At 39.2% G+C, this 15,545-nt stretch overlaps 1 protein-coding gene across 1 annotated transcript; it reads right to left on the reverse strand.

The window, feature by feature from the left end:
- Window positions 1-4,258: 4,258 nt before the first annotated feature.
- On the reverse strand, window positions 4,259-14,174 carry C1H3orf85 (chromosome 1 C3orf85 homolog). Its single transcript, XM_064703096.1, has 4 exons — window positions 14,126-14,174; window positions 6,547-6,695; window positions 6,265-6,350; window positions 4,259-4,492 (listed from the first exon to the last, which is right to left on the reverse strand). The coding sequence occupies exons 1-4, from the start codon at window positions 14,172-14,174 to the stop codon at window positions 4,393-4,395; spliced, it is 384 nt and encodes a 127-aa protein (XP_064559166.1). The 3' UTR covers window positions 4,259-4,392.
- Window positions 14,175-15,545: the final 1,371 nt, after the last annotated feature.

Consider the following 15,545-nt stretch of genomic DNA (forward strand, 5'->3'; position numbering starts at 1 on the left):
CCTGTAATGCTTCATAGAGAAAGAAGCTTTTAGTAGTTGACCCTAGAGGGCTGAAATTCGTCTGTCTGTCCCTTCTTCCCTCCCTATCCCTGTCTGGATTGACACTGGCATAGGGAAAGCTTGCTCCTCTTGCGAGGTGGTGGTTAAATTTGCATTATGAGTCTCAATGAGTACTTGTTCTATCTCTAAGGCAGTCAGCTGCAGCTCTCAGCCTGCCTAGTGCTGCAGTGGGATGTGGCTTGGGCTCAAAGGGAACAGCTGTTTGCTGTGTTGCCTTACATTGATCACCTTTACAGATATCCAGCTTGATAACACTCATCTCTCATAGAAGGAATTGCTCCTCTTTTTAGCAGCTGGTGGAAAGTAGGCTCTGCAGGTTTGATGTAATATTGTTTTAAATTCATAGCTCTTCAACAGTCTTTGAGGCAGAATAGTAATTATTGATGTTTGTTTACTTAACATAATAGTCACATACAAATACTGCTTATTTCCTGGCTGAACCTTTTGGGTTTTGGATAACTTTCTATGTTTATATTTTAACTACTGAGCTTGTGTTCTCCTATGGATGGTGCAAAACACTAACAATTTATTTCACACTCTACGTGAAGAGGTTGCAGCAATGCTCCTGCCTCAGGTGGGTGGTTTATACACTTAATCAGCCAACATAAATTGCCTTGAACACAGCTCACTCTTGCTGGCAGCCAGCAGCAGGTGTAGATTAGATGAGTATTTTGTCTCAGCTGTTCTGGTTTAAATTAAGACAACAGAAGATCAAATGTAAAGCAAGGCACAGTATTAGTGTGATGCAAGCTCAAAAGGTTTATGCATTAAAATTATCTGGGACCAGGCTCAATCACATGAACTACAGCAGTGATGAAGTAGTGGATAGAATTTTCACTGAATACCAGTTGCCACTGTTCAGTTTGAAGAAACCATTTCAGGTCATAAAATAAGTGGTTTTTTCTCATTACCTCTATATACTCACCTGCTGAGTTCATAGACAACTGTATCTTAGTACTTATCCCACACTCAACATTTGTAATGTGGGTTATATATAGATTACTTGGATTCTACAGCTTTTTCTCTTCACTGTGTTCAGTATGACTTGCTTTTCTCATTAAAAGAAAGCTATGGAATATTAATATTTTTTTTCAATTATTATTGAAATGACAGGTTTTCTTACTTCTCCTGTCATGTCTGACTAGAGTGAATCCTTCCTCTGTTTCCCTAGCAAAGCAAGGCTCCTACAACCATACTGTCTCCATAGGTACATGTTTATCCCTTATGTCTAGACGCAGTAATTTTTTAACTTGTGGGCTGTTTTCAATTCAACTTGACAGAGTAGAAAAGATTCAAAGGCAGTTTGATTCTTCTAAGATTAGGAAAGATAGGGATACAAGAATCTGGGGAAATGGGCAGGTGCTCTGAGGAAGTATTTGCAGCATGACTGACTTGCCACTCCCATGGGAAGGACACCCTGTAAGGGCCTTGCCTGGCAAAAAGCTGCTGCTGGAGATAGATATCAACCATGAGATACCTGGAAATCCTGATTTCTGTAGTTCTGTTATTTTAGTCACCGTGTTCACATGAGTCAGAAAGAGTTGGAAAATCAGGCTGCCTGGTGGATGTTCTGCATCCATCCAGTTAACATCTATACAGAGACAAACCTGACTCTAGCTTCCTGTGACTCCTCTCCCTCTCTGCCTGTTCCCTCTCTCTCAGAGGAACTCTGTTCTCTCTAGCCTCAGGGATCTCTGGTATTTGTGCGGCTTAGGGTTTTTTTCCTCAAAAAACTTGCAGTATTCAGAAAATAGTAATAAATACTGCTCTCCATTTCACCAGAAGCAAAATGCCCTGAGACCTGTAATTCCACTCCCATGATCAGCACAGAGGTACTTGAAGTTCTCTTTAGTTTAACACTACTCTTTGGTTTAGTCATTGCTAAGGTATTGCATGTGTAGGAAAAGCTGTGCTGTGTAGAAAAAGCAAGGAGATAAAATTTTTAGGTCCATACATAAAGAGGCATTGGAAAAGTCAGCAGAAAAGAGTCCAGCTTTACTTGTGTTAAAGTACTGAAACAATATGTGAAGATAAACGGGTGGCAAATTCACAGGGTAAATATTTTCCCCAGTTATTAATAAATGCAGATGAAGGTGTTTAATATTCAAATGCTGTGAACACCATTTGCTCATTGTCATGAGTGGCATGTATTTGATAACACAAAATAAGCACCTCGTCCTCCACCGCTACTCATGCATGCACAATTCTTCCCATTTAATTCAGCAAGACTAATTATATGAATTACTGACATTAGCTTGAAGCTATGGATTTGCAGATTGAGTATTGAGTCTCTGGCTTTCAGAACAACTCCTTTAAAGGAATTAGTCATGTCTAAGTACAACAGATCTGTCATATTGCATCCCCTGGCATTGTCTGACGTTTTGGTTGCAAAGCCAGCCTTGTGCAAGACTGTCCTCGTGGCAATAGACAGTGGTTATCCTAATTTTATGGCTCTGACAATCCTAAAATGGCTCATAAGGGTTGGGCAGTTACTTCACTAGCTGATAGCAGACAGTAGCTGATAGCACTTCACTTTGCCTTCCACCTCACTAATGGACTTTGTCATCCCCACTCCAGGGATGTCTACTGTCCATCTGCAAACCAGGCCCTGAACTACCTCCATTTTGGTTTAACTTGACATGCAGGCATGAAAACTGCAGTTAATGCACAGACAGATCACAAACCTCTGCCTTGACAGAAACTACACCAATTAGAGAGATGGGCAGAAAAGAGCAATACTTCAGGAACAGGTTCACAAGTGGCATGAGCATCAATGCCTGCAGAGTTGCAACTTCTCTGGGACCAGCAAGATGCTCAGCTGGAGCAGGTGCATCCTTGGAGTTTTAATGCATATCCACTTAAAATAAAAGGCAATGCTTATCCTTACGTTCCTGCACTTTGCTATAAATTGAAGAGTTTCAGTAACTCTATCATGTCTGTGCTGCTACTGAGGAAAACACTGGAATTTTTAGGGTCTGGACCCCTAGCTTATCCAAGACTGACCAGTGCAGAGAAGGCAGGCAGCAGGGACAGGTCATGACTGTGTTCAACCATGAGGTCTTTAGTCTATATAGCACTTGTCAACCCTTATCTTTGAATGAACTGTTCATAATTAAGTAGTGTGACTAAAGATGTGAAATCCTACACAGCAAATACTGAACTTGCACCTCATTTATCTCTTTCAAGTGTTTAATGAACTTTCAGCTTCAGCTAATGAATAATGGCAATTTCAGGGTCATTGTCCTACGCAGGGAAATTAATAACGACCTAAGAATAGTTTCATACCTAGAAGCATGGTAGAGATTGCCAAAAATCCAGAATGTGGATTTCTTTCTAGAAGATCCAACATTATCTTCAAATTTGTTCCAGTTACTGTACAGTCCATATTCACAAAGAATCCTGAAAGCACAACATGAAGAAACTGCTCTTTGGGGATAAAAAGCAAGCAAAACTTTCCCTCCTTCACCTACCCTGACATTAGGTTACCAAACATTTTGTTTTCCTCAACAGGTCATCTTTATTCATGCAGAAATTTTGACCAAGTTTGAAAAAGCTTTTTATTGTTAGCATTATATTAATAACATATAAAAGAAACATGGAAGCCTCATCCTCTCTTCAAAGATGTTATGAAATAAGGTACATTAATTAACAGGAACTAGGAAACTTCCAAGCTCAAGAACATAAAGAACATTTGTCACCAACATTTTCTTTATAGAAAAGGAGCCATGAATGTTTCTACCTTTTCCCATTTCTGTGGAATAAGAAAAAACAACTCACAGTAATAGCTGTGAGTTCAGTTCATTTTGGCATTCAAGACCAAGTACAGAAGATTAAATGAGGAAAGAGAAGCATTGACATGAATGAATGTGTACTACAACACCTACTACTAGTACTTGAAAAAATGGAAATGCACTTGAACTACAGAGGTATACCTGAAGCAAATGTGCTCTACTTCTCTCATCCATCCAAAGTAACCGATTTTAATTTCTTATTCGCCTCTCAAAAACATTTCATGTTTAAGGAAAATACTGAGAAATAAAAACGTGGTTTTCAGTCACAGAAGCCGGAATGTGTGTCTTCAAACAATTTTTTCGTCAAAAGAATATTTTACCTGAACACCAGACATTTTAAATCCAACCTGCTAAAAGTTCATGGTTGTTTTCTTCAACTTATTCAATTTACCATGACTTACATCTCAGTTCTACTTATGAATATAAAATATGCAGTATTTATGCAGAGAATTAGTGTGCTAATTTTGGGTTTAGACCCAAGTGGGAGGAGATATAGTCATCTTATCAAATACATAATGGCAAATACATAACATGCCATATCCTAACATGGCCAGATACAGGATGTGTAGGATTTAATAGCTTGTTGCTGGAGGAGAGTCTCAGACTGCTGTAGATGCTCCATGTAGGATCTGATGTTGTTGCTAGAAAAGATGGAATAAATTACTTTTAGAAAAAAAAAAATCACAGAATTAATTAAAGATCCTATCAATAGGTGTAGTCTTCAGATTTGCCAGCTTTTGCAAATGTTTTCTTCTGGAAGTACAGCCCCTGAACCAGATTCCTGCACAGGTTTTATAGGCTTTCCATTACAGAACTATCAATAATCAAGAAAAATAAGGTTGGAAAGAATTCTTCTATTTTTCCATAATGGTCTTTGTAACTTCTAGCTTGATGCTTCTTTGCTACTATATGGCTTCTCAAAAACTCTAGATGTCAATTCCTGTCACATTAGCACTGGAAAGTTTATTTCAGTCTGTGAGTTAACTAGCCTTGCTTTGAAATCATAACCATATTTCAGTGGGAGTGCCTGCAAATGTGTTTATGTAAGTGGCTTTAATCCTGTCATACAACAATCATTAGGATTATCTTTCTGGAGGCATAACTCATCCTGGAGTCTGCCTGGCAGCTGCTGCAATCACAGCCATCAGGCACATGGATGCACAACCAGTAATTAGACAAAGGGCTTTTGTCTGTCAGGAATTTTTCTGATGGGAAAGACAGTGAGTTTTTCTCAGAAAATTGAATAAAGTGTCTTCAGGTAAATTTGTCATAAGGCAGAAGTGACTGCTGTTATCCACCCATATCAGTATTAGAAATTGTGAATGAATAACCTGGTGCTTCCTTCCAGTTGCCCAAGGGCTCCAGCTGAAGCCTCAGCAGGAGGGAAAGTAAACTACAGCTTTTAGCTATTCTCTCCTACTTTGTTTCTGCTCAGAGTAAGTGAAACTGGTGTCACCTTTCAGGTGAAACAGTCCTGGAAAACTTACTCTGAGAGTCTCCAAGTCAAATTCCTATCTTATAAAAAAAAGATATTTTCAAAAGCAGCATTTCAAAATGAAACACGTTTTCAAAAAGAAAGGTACTTTTAAGTCAATAAAATTCAAAGCATATTCAATTCAAAGTATATTAGAAGTTTACCCATTTTCTCTTCCTGGTTTCAGTCAGACTGACAGATTGCTGTCTTAGTAATTATTTTAAGTATTGAAACTGTAGATTTTTAGTTCTACCTGCTCCTTTAGTTCTACCATTTTTAAGGACTGTGGTATCTTCTCAGGAAAGGTGCTCCACAGGAATAATGTGGGTATTGTGCTTGTCCAGCTGAATCATTTAGTAATTGTTCCCTAAATTTGAAAACAAATTTGTTCCAAAAATGTGTCCAATCCTTAACAATTTCTCTGAGACAGTTTGCAACACTTCGTTTCATGTACTCCTGTGCCAATCTATAAATATTGCTTTTACCAACTGCTATGTCTCATTCTCTGTTTTGTTCTGCTGAGATTTTATTTCACACTGAATATAGTTTTGCTACTGAAATAGATGGCGTTTTTTATCTTTTATTTTTCTCCTCAGGAATTGCTTTCTGTCTGCTTTTTAAATCAACTCCATAGGAAGCAGTTTAGTTTCTGTGGACTTTTAAAAGGTTATATATTCTTTTAAGGCCTTAATGAGCTTTTCCAAAACATACTTAAAAAAGACTCTGCCACAATAAAATGACCACATTTAAATAACCATTAAACTCAGACAGCAGAAATAAATCTTCCTTAGTTTTTCAAGATACAATTGGGTTTTTCACTGTGTCAGGCTATGACACTATAAACCAATTGTCAGAAGTTTTTTAGGGGCCAGTTTTACTTACTCAGGTACACACAGGCTCCGAGTCTATGAAATGCTCTGTTGAGAAACCCCATCGAACCCAGCTGTCGAAGGATTAAAGGCATAAGGGTCCAAGTCCATGTAGTATTGTGCTGTTTCCCTCAGAGCTGCCCATGATTCACTAATCTGAAGTAGATCAATACAGAAAGGAATATTCTGAGCTTTAATACTAAATAAATATTCTCTGTGACTACTGAGCAGCCTTGACCATGTTGATAAATCAGAAAAATTTCCTCCCATGACCCAAAGGATGTATGTTACACAATAATTCCAGACCCATGCTTTCTTTTTCTCAGTAGGTGCTGCATGAGGAAGGAGATACCTGTTGAGCCACAGTATATGCCCACGAGTTCTGGCTGCTGCCTGAGTCCCAGTAGCTCGGAGAATATGGTACATGTCGTTTGAGCCGCAGGAACTGATTCACTGACTCTTCTGTCAGAAAGGGTGCTCCAAGGACACTCGAAACAGAAGCTGATAAATATTTGTAATATCATAAAAATATGTTCGAATGTGCACTTCAATAATACGCTTATATCCACAGAACATGGTTTTGAATCTGTAGTTTATTTAATAATAATCAGAGGTGGTCCTACCTTAGATTCACAGAAAGAAAATTTATTTTTAGGCCTGAAGTTAATAAACCAAATGTTCTAAATCATTATTTTGCTGTTGAATCTGAAGTAAATAAAGTTACAACTTAATTGAGGAACTAATTTATTTTTAATGCAAAATTTTATTACAAAAATCCTCTTAGACTATAATTCACTAGTCTCAGGTGTGCTGAGAGCCTAAAGTTTTTTAAAATAACACAAACCTATGAATGTATCTATGGTTTCTGACCCTCCTGGTTTATATGTGATATTTACTCTCATTAGTATCAACACAGAAACTGCATGCTTGGAAATTAATTTCCGAAGAGAAGATATTGCACTCCTAATCTTGTAATTGCATTGCTTCAGATAGCTTCTGAGGTCACCATAGATGTAGGAGGAGTCCTTACAGATCTTGAAAAAAATATTCTTCAGAAGACAAAGGTCAGAATTCCTCTTTAGCTTCACATGAAAGATCCTGGTACAGAAAAAAACCTTTTCTTTTTAGTCTCAAGTGTTTGAGACATAAATTAATTTTGGGAGGAATTAATTTGGGGCTGAAAGAGTCCAAAATAGCATGTCAGTCCAAATCACACAATTTTTAATGAACCACTGATTAAGATGGAGCTCAGATCCATCAACTGAGCTGAGGCCAGTGTCTGCAAACAGCTGTGCTCCAATTTAGTCAAGTGGGTTTAAATGGACACTTGAGAGCGACCTGCACATACTTGGAACACATGGGCCAAGAACCTCAACCATTTTCTAATATGTCTTAGAGTAGGAGCTCAGCAGGGCAATCTATAACCTCACTCACAGCTCTCTTATGCCCTGATTCCTGAATTTCTAGGGGGAAAATATAACTGGGAGTATCAAATGTTTGCTTTCATATGCAATTTCAATTGAATTCAGTTCACTTGTAATTATTGCTGGCTTTCCTGATCATCCACAATATTGTTGCATTGTTGCATTTTGTTTTTTTAAATAGAAGAAAATGTTTGCTGAATTCATATAGGTAGAAGATATGTGAGCTAGAGTGTTTGCCGGTCCCTTTCACTTTGTTTCTTTTCAGTGCCAAAAATGCTTAAAAAGAAGATGAGGAAGAGTTTGGTTATACAGTAATGAACAAAAAAAAATTAGGATAGTCGTAATCTTTGCTCTTATTACAGACATCAAATAGTACTTTAGAAAAGTTACTTAGCAAGCAATCACAGTCCCAGTAGTTCCTTGCTACTTCAGTTTCTTCATATTCCAAGTTATTATAATCATAAAGTGGAGGTAGAAGTTTTAGGGCAGGGAGTTTTCAAGGAATACCATCTTCAAAAATGTTACCAACTCCATGAAAAAAAGTAAGTTCAGACATTTGGTGGAAGGCTGGGAAAGAAGGAAATATATTTCATGCATATGTCTATTAAGCTGCTATACTTGTATTCTAGAGCTGCACAAGAGAAAACTATGTCTGTACCAAATTTCAACATTCCTCTGGCAATTTACTATTTTCCAGTAGAAAAATGTCTGAGCTGTTGATTTCTCTTTAGGGAATTTGGGGTGGTTTTTTTTGTATTAAATATTTTGTAAGCTCATGATTACATTTCTGGACTGAAATAACTGAACTGGGATCAGAAACTGACTCATTAAAAGGCTTCCATTTTCTTTAAATGTACATATAGTTAGTAAGGGCCATTAAACATTACATTTTATCACCAATATGTGCTCTGGCCCTCCAAATTTTAAATAAGCTGAAAAAAAAAGGACATTAAGCAGCTCTGCTTCTTGTAGGTTTTTTTCTTGCTGCCAGCATCTTCAAAAATGATCTTGTCATTCCACTGGTGGGACAGTGAGGGGTTATCTTAGCTACTGTGGCACAGAGAGCTGCTTCTTCACGGTATTATATGTCAATTTTTAATAGATAGCCTCCTCTGGCTGCATCTGTATCCAACGAGAAATGCCACCCCTAACTAGGCTAAGTATTCACTTTGATTGAAGTGCACTTGCCTGCTCTGAGGAGAGGTAGGTATGCCAGCACTGCTCTTGGCTTCTCTTGTCAATGCTGACACCCAGTTCTTATTCTTTTCTAGCTGCTATTTCATTTCCTGGGAGCTGTCTCTGCAGAACTTGTCCCCAGCTGCTGGGGCACTCCAAAAAGGCAGAAGTACCAAGAGAAAATCATGTAAGAGCCTTTATATATCACCTAATCCTTTAGGCTTATCTCATTCTCTCTTTGTCTTGCTGTAAAGATCACAATAAGTCTCTGAACATGGCAAACTTCACTCACCTCTGGAAAAACTCCAGCGAGATAATTTCTAGCATAACCAGAATCAGCCCTGTTGGTCTTTCAGTGTGGCTGCACATTTGCTTGTGCTCTGGCAGAGCTCAGAGAAAGCAAGGTCTTCACTCAGCTCTAATGTAGACCTGGGGTCATCAGACCAGCTGTCTCCTCTGAATACGATGCAGAATTTTCAGCAAATGAACTCAATTTGCTTCAATTTAAGCTTCTTGGACTGGGTGTAATTTTCCCCCTCCTTTTGAATAGCTTAACAAAATATGGTGGAAGGATTTGCTTTATAAACATGGTATTCCTGAAGGAGTGTATCTTGTAGAAGATTAGCATACAAACTGGGAGATTGGAATTTCAGAGCATCTGATGTGAGACTAGAGGGGGTTAGGAGCAAGTGGGTGAATGGCTCATAGTGCATAAAGTTGAGCTGCAAAAAATGAAGAACTTTGAGTTGTACTGAAACAGTTAACTCACCGTGAAGAGCAGCCAGACATGTTGTATTTTTTGTGTTTTTTTATTATTATTCAATACTGTTTTCCTCTCTTAGACAAATACATTATTTGAAAAGTACTTTTAGATATAAATGTCCCAGTGGGAAAATAGGAGGAACATGTGTAGAGGGTGAACTATTGCTGAGGTTATGTCAGCTGTTACCAGTTAGTGTTTCCTTCCATCATCTCCTGAAGATTCACTCCTCAGTGTTCTCACATGAAAAGCAAATTATACAAAAAAAATTGGTTGTTTTGAGCAAGCAGATGCTTAGCTCATGTAATTATTGAGTTCAGCAGATAGTTTTGTCTATCCTGTGCACCTAAAGACATTGACCAGACGGAAAACTGTTAGTAGTCATTATTGCTACCATGCCTTCTGAGCATCTGATTTTGGATGACTATGATCTGGTATTAAAATTGAGGAGAGATGGTGATACAACCTTGCCATCTTTGTCAAAAAAGAAAATGTGCACTTAATCCAGCATTGAGTATATAAAAAAGAAAAACCAAACCAATGACAAAAGCCTGATTATGAAAAGGCATATCAAATATCTTGGAATGTCCAAGTAATAATAAAATATATCACAGCAAACTGCACTCAAAATAGAAAATCAACCTGGATACATTTTAAATTACTGTGCTTTAAAATCTCTTCATCCTAGACTTGAATGGAAGCATATTTCTCTTTACAAGGATAGATTTCTAGACAGCAATATACTCAGCTGGGTGCAGCCACAAAATCTTCCCAGGAAGACATCTTTTTCTGTCAGCTGAATGTGCAGTGATCCACTTCATCACACAATCAAAAAGGTGAGTACGGGATTAAGTTTTGACACATTTGCCTGCTTAGGGACCTTTTTAATTGATATACATTTTCTTTTGTAGAAGTTAAGTAGCAAGAGCCATTGTATACTTAGTAGTCTGGGGAGAACAGGCAGGCCTCAATTTGCACATCTAATGGCAGAGTTTAATGATAAGAAGACAAATCTTCAAGCTTGCCTTAGTACAGGATATACTTCTTCTTCCACTATCTACCCCAAAGCCTGTTTGTTTTAGCCACATCAGCACTATTTTATAGGTGGTAAGGAGCAATCTCTAGGCTTAGGATCAAAATTTACCCCTGGTGTGCATCTACCACAGGGAAAAGTGCTTTATCTGATTTGTTCTGATATTTGTAAAAAACCTGACAACTATTTAGCAGCACTTCATACACTGTCTGTGCACACTACTGTTTCTTCCTAGTTTCTGAGGACCTGCAAGTTTCTGACAACTTGAAAACATATTGCTTAACTTAATATCAATGTAATTTAAATGTCAAAATTTGGCAATTGCCCTGGCTCCTTTCCTTTAGGTCTAATAACTCTTCTTATTATTGGCTATAGTGACTTTGGTCAAAATCTCAGCTCATGGAGGTCAGGCTGCCAGTCTTATCAGCTCTTTAGGACAGAGCTTGGACAGAGGCTAAACCTGGACAGAGCTAAACTTCAACCTTGCTGAGGTGGCAGGTGCTGACGTGTTAGGAACTTTGAAAAGTAAATCAAGTCTGCAGCTCAGCTGTGTTTCCTAAGACTAGAATGAGCCAGAATGGACCACCTCCCCACCATGTTTCAGCTATCTGACTTTCTAAATCTAAGTTCACAAAGTCAGACCATAGAACTCAGTCTGAGGACTCAGAATACCACAGTGCAACAGCTGAAAAGAATGTGGCAGCAGCTGCTTCTCTCCTCACTCAAGTATTTCTCTAGATTATGTGGCATTCCATGGAAATCAAGACATCTGTGAGTACACTGCATGAAGCAGCTGGATTGCAGCAAAGACAGGCTTGTCGATTCTGCAGGCCAACTGTGGCCCAGATATCACCTTTTTTTTCAGTTGAAAAAGTATAATTGTATTAATGTCTAACACCTGCACATTGCTTTTCAAATTATTTTTTAAAATGTTTGCATGTATGTGTCAGGACTCATCCCCGTATGGGCCACCAATTGTTGGCGTCAGTGCTTGGAACCAATCTGACTGTCACCATCAGTTTATCATCTTACTACAAAACTTTCAGACCTTCTCTCTTTGAGTTCCCATGGGCAGCTCCTCACAACACTGACTCCTTTACTCTTCCTCCTGCACAGCCAGCTGACTCCTTCCTGTCCCTTGCATGACTGCCTTACCTGTACTACTCTGCACAGCAGAGCCAACAAAATCCTAACCTGCTTTTTCATAACACCCATCCTTATTGGACATAGCTGTGACCTATTAAGGGCAGGCCTTTTCCTACTCTTCAGTAGTTAGTACAGCTGCAACTTCTCAGGGATGAGATTGCCTTCAGCACTCTCTATTCTCCTACAATCCATCCTCCCACATGTACACAGGCTTTGTATCCTGGAGTGTTTGGTAACAAGCCTTAGAATAGAATTAAATTAGTCAGATTTGCTAATACCTGTTGACAGCAAGAGTTAAAGTCACTGATTAAGTGCTTCAACTCTTTGTATATCATCCAGTCTTTGAAATTTTGGCCTTATCTGTTTCTATTTCAAGCTTCAAGTAAAATAGATTTTATTCTTTGACAATTCCTAATTTCAAGAACACAAAGAGCTCTCTGGTTCAAGAGATGTCATTAACAATCCTTAGAGCTATAGCATCAGCCTCATTCCCTCATCAGCAAAGGCAGAGAGAGAGAAGTTACAGACACTTAATGCAGAATTAGCTATTGAACATATTCAATATGTGTGATGATGCCAGGGGTCAGGAAAGTTTCCAGCATGGGTAAATAGCAAGACAATTTGGCAAAAATCCTAGATAATCCTAGGGAAGGAGCTACTTCCACTGCAGCAAAGTATTAGAAAAAGCACCAGTCCATTGGTCCACTCAGTGGGTCCTGCTGAGATTTCCTTACTACATCCATTTGTGGCAAAACACCCCCATCAGACACCTGAGAGACTTCAGCAGTTATCTCAGTGCCAAGACATCACACTCCTACCTCATCCCTTGCAGCTGCTCTCCAGAAGCCAAAGTAAAAGGTCCAGAGAGCTATTCCAAGTGCTGTGACCATGGTTTACTATGAGGAGTGATTTATAGCAGCTGAATTGATGGCATGAAGAAAAATAAGATTCTCACAACAGTCTTATAGTCTCTATTTTACTTCACCACCACTTTAACTGTTGCTGAAAGGATTTACAATTAATGAAAAACTGAACTGATTGTGATCAATTAAATTTTTAACAGCTCATTAAAACTAGTAATAAGTAGTTCTGCATGTATTTTGAATAATAGAAACCTGGAAAAGAGGGTAAACAAGACAAGAGACATAAAAGAGAGGAAAGTAAAGTCTTCCAAAAGGAGGGGCTGCAAGCTGCTGCACTCCCAGCTTGGCCTTGGTGACACTATTTGTGCTATAAATGGCCTTCAATGGAAAGGAGGTGAAGTTCAAGAAGATAGGCAAGTACTCAGGAATTGTACCAGTTCAACTACAGATCAGGAACGACAAATATGGGGAAAAGGTTTATAGGTGAGCTCAAACTCGCCGAAGAGACAAAGTCCCTTTCCATCTCCTTATTTCCCTACAGAGCCTCACTGCAGCCAAAACTCAGGTTCATATGGCATGGAAGTGAATTCAAACCATGAGAGATTATACCTGACTGTGGTCCCAATTTACAAAACATTTTTCAGTAATCCACAATTAATCATTGTCTCCCTCATTCTGCCTTAGCTACTCACATCATGTATTTACCACATGTATTGGAGCACTCAAATCTAAGAAATGCTTTTAATGCATGCATGTGGATAGACCATCTTGTCAAGATGCAGGCAATCACTTGGGAAGTCAGCTGTCACTTACTGCCTGCCTGGTTAGTTCTAATTTTGTGAGAAACAAATTAATCCTGCAGCACATGCATCACTGATCATTGACTGTACCAGCGTGTGCTGCTTTGGGAAGAGCATGTGGTAGCCCTGCCCCACCCATTTTCCCTCTGGTCCAAGTTTTACAGGTTGAGTCTTGATTGTAGATGCTCTGGTTACACAGTGCTGTGAAGGACCAGCATCCAGGCAGACCAAGTGCTTTAAAACAATCAGTCTCCTTAAGAAATTCAAGCCAGGTATTCCAGAAATCACTTGTGAAATAGATTATTTTGGGTCCTTATAAAGGCATGTGAAATTGTTTCCTACAAACAATAAATGTTGAGATAAGAATAATATTTAAAGAAGATTTTGTAGAAACAGCATCAAGCTCTTTTTACAATTTTAACAGTTCAGGAAATCATCCTGTAAGAAGGCCTTTCAGTCAGAAATGCATCCTTCTTACTTATACATGAGCAGTAAAAAGCTCAAAAGTAGTCACGAGGAGCAGAATCAAACTATATTTCACAGAGTGTTCCATGCAATCTTGCAGTACTCTCTCTTGCAGCACTCCCTCTCCTGTATGTCCCTGCTGCAGTGATTTCCAGTTAATTCTCTTCCATTGGTGCTGTTCTGGTGCTAACATAGGATTTTTTGCCAGCTGACTATTTAACAAGCATGAAGAGAATGACATGAGATAGGATGCCAAGCACGTACCTGTAAACAGCAGAGCAGACACCAAAATTTGAAACATTTTCCGAGCCATGGCAAATTACTCAGAAAGGGTTTCGTTTGTAAAGTGAAGAGAGTGATACAGTTTTATACTTTGCTATCTTTAGGTTTATAAATCATTTACCAGATACGTGTAAGGGGTTGGTTCAGGCAGAGGGCAGGGTACAATGCTTAGTTCAGATTTGTCCTATATGCCCGTTTGTACACTTTGGACTTTGCAAGCTGAGTCTCTAATGAGCCATAATGGCTCACTATTGTATGGATGGATTTACTTCTTTTTAAGTTTTATGATGCAAAATAGCACATCAGGCTTGTTCTATGAGCATTTAACAGGTAAACTTCAGTCAATCAGTCTTTTGCATGACTATTTTCCCCCTCATCCTGGTGATAGGCACAGGCAGTTTATAGTTTGGTTTGAATACAGATGATGTTAGAGTCTACCTGCTCTGAGAGCAGGGGCAGAGTATGCCATTTATTTCAGATGCATACTGCTTGGGTTAAGGAAATAAAGCTATAATAAAATTGACTAAAAAAAGCACTGAGCAGGGAAGGAGGGAAGAAATTTGGTTTCTGACCTGAGCCAGGCAGAAGTCCCAGGGTGTCTTGTTGCCTCCTGCTGGTGTAAGGACTCTGTAATGTGGGACACTATGAGTTCATGCTGCCTTACCTTTCCCACCCATCCAGCTAGTTGTTGCCTCTTATATACAACTCACCTGCTGGCAGCAGCCATTGTACTGCAGAGCAGTTTATCTTTGCAAGCTCACCTACACCGACGATATGAGAGCAGAGCAAAGCTGAGCTCTGTCACACGTTGGCATGCTTAGATCTGCAGTTCATCAGCACAGGCTGGCGTGTACTCCGAGATCTTCACATCAGGTAATCAGACCCTGCTGACGTTACAGGTCAGGGACCAGGCTTCCTGCTGATGGGCAGAAGTGCTTCATCTTCATTTCCACTATCCAGTCTAGAGAGTGCAGGGAGTAAATGTTTGCTGGGAAGAAAAAGAATATCGAGTTATGTAGTTACAAAGCATAATAGTTTTTTATTGCACACCTGTGGGTAGGAGGGCACACTATTGTGAGAGACAACTGCTCACTTTGAAAATTTAAAAAGGTTTATTAAACCTTAACAAAAATACAAAGGACTACATAAGGGAAAAGTTGCAGTGCTGGAACTGCCCTCATGCATACCACATAACCAGTTAATCTTCAAGATGGATGCACAGTCTTTTATACCCCTAGGGGTGGCATCAGCCAGCCCAGCCCTCCCAAAGTCTGTCAGTCAGTTCTTCTTGGCCATTTATCAGTGGAGACTGCTTTCTTGTAACTCGATTGGAGGTCAGGTGTTGCTGTGCTGCACCCCCTGAGCAACCCCTGAGCTTTTCCATTCCCCACTGCCCCATGCC

Source organism: Zonotrichia leucophrys, chromosome 1 (genome assembly GCF_028769735.1).
Source record: "Zonotrichia leucophrys gambelii isolate GWCS_2022_RI chromosome 1, RI_Zleu_2.0, whole genome shotgun sequence".
Lineage (NCBI taxonomy): Eukaryota > Metazoa > Chordata > Aves > Passeriformes > Passerellidae > Zonotrichia > Zonotrichia leucophrys.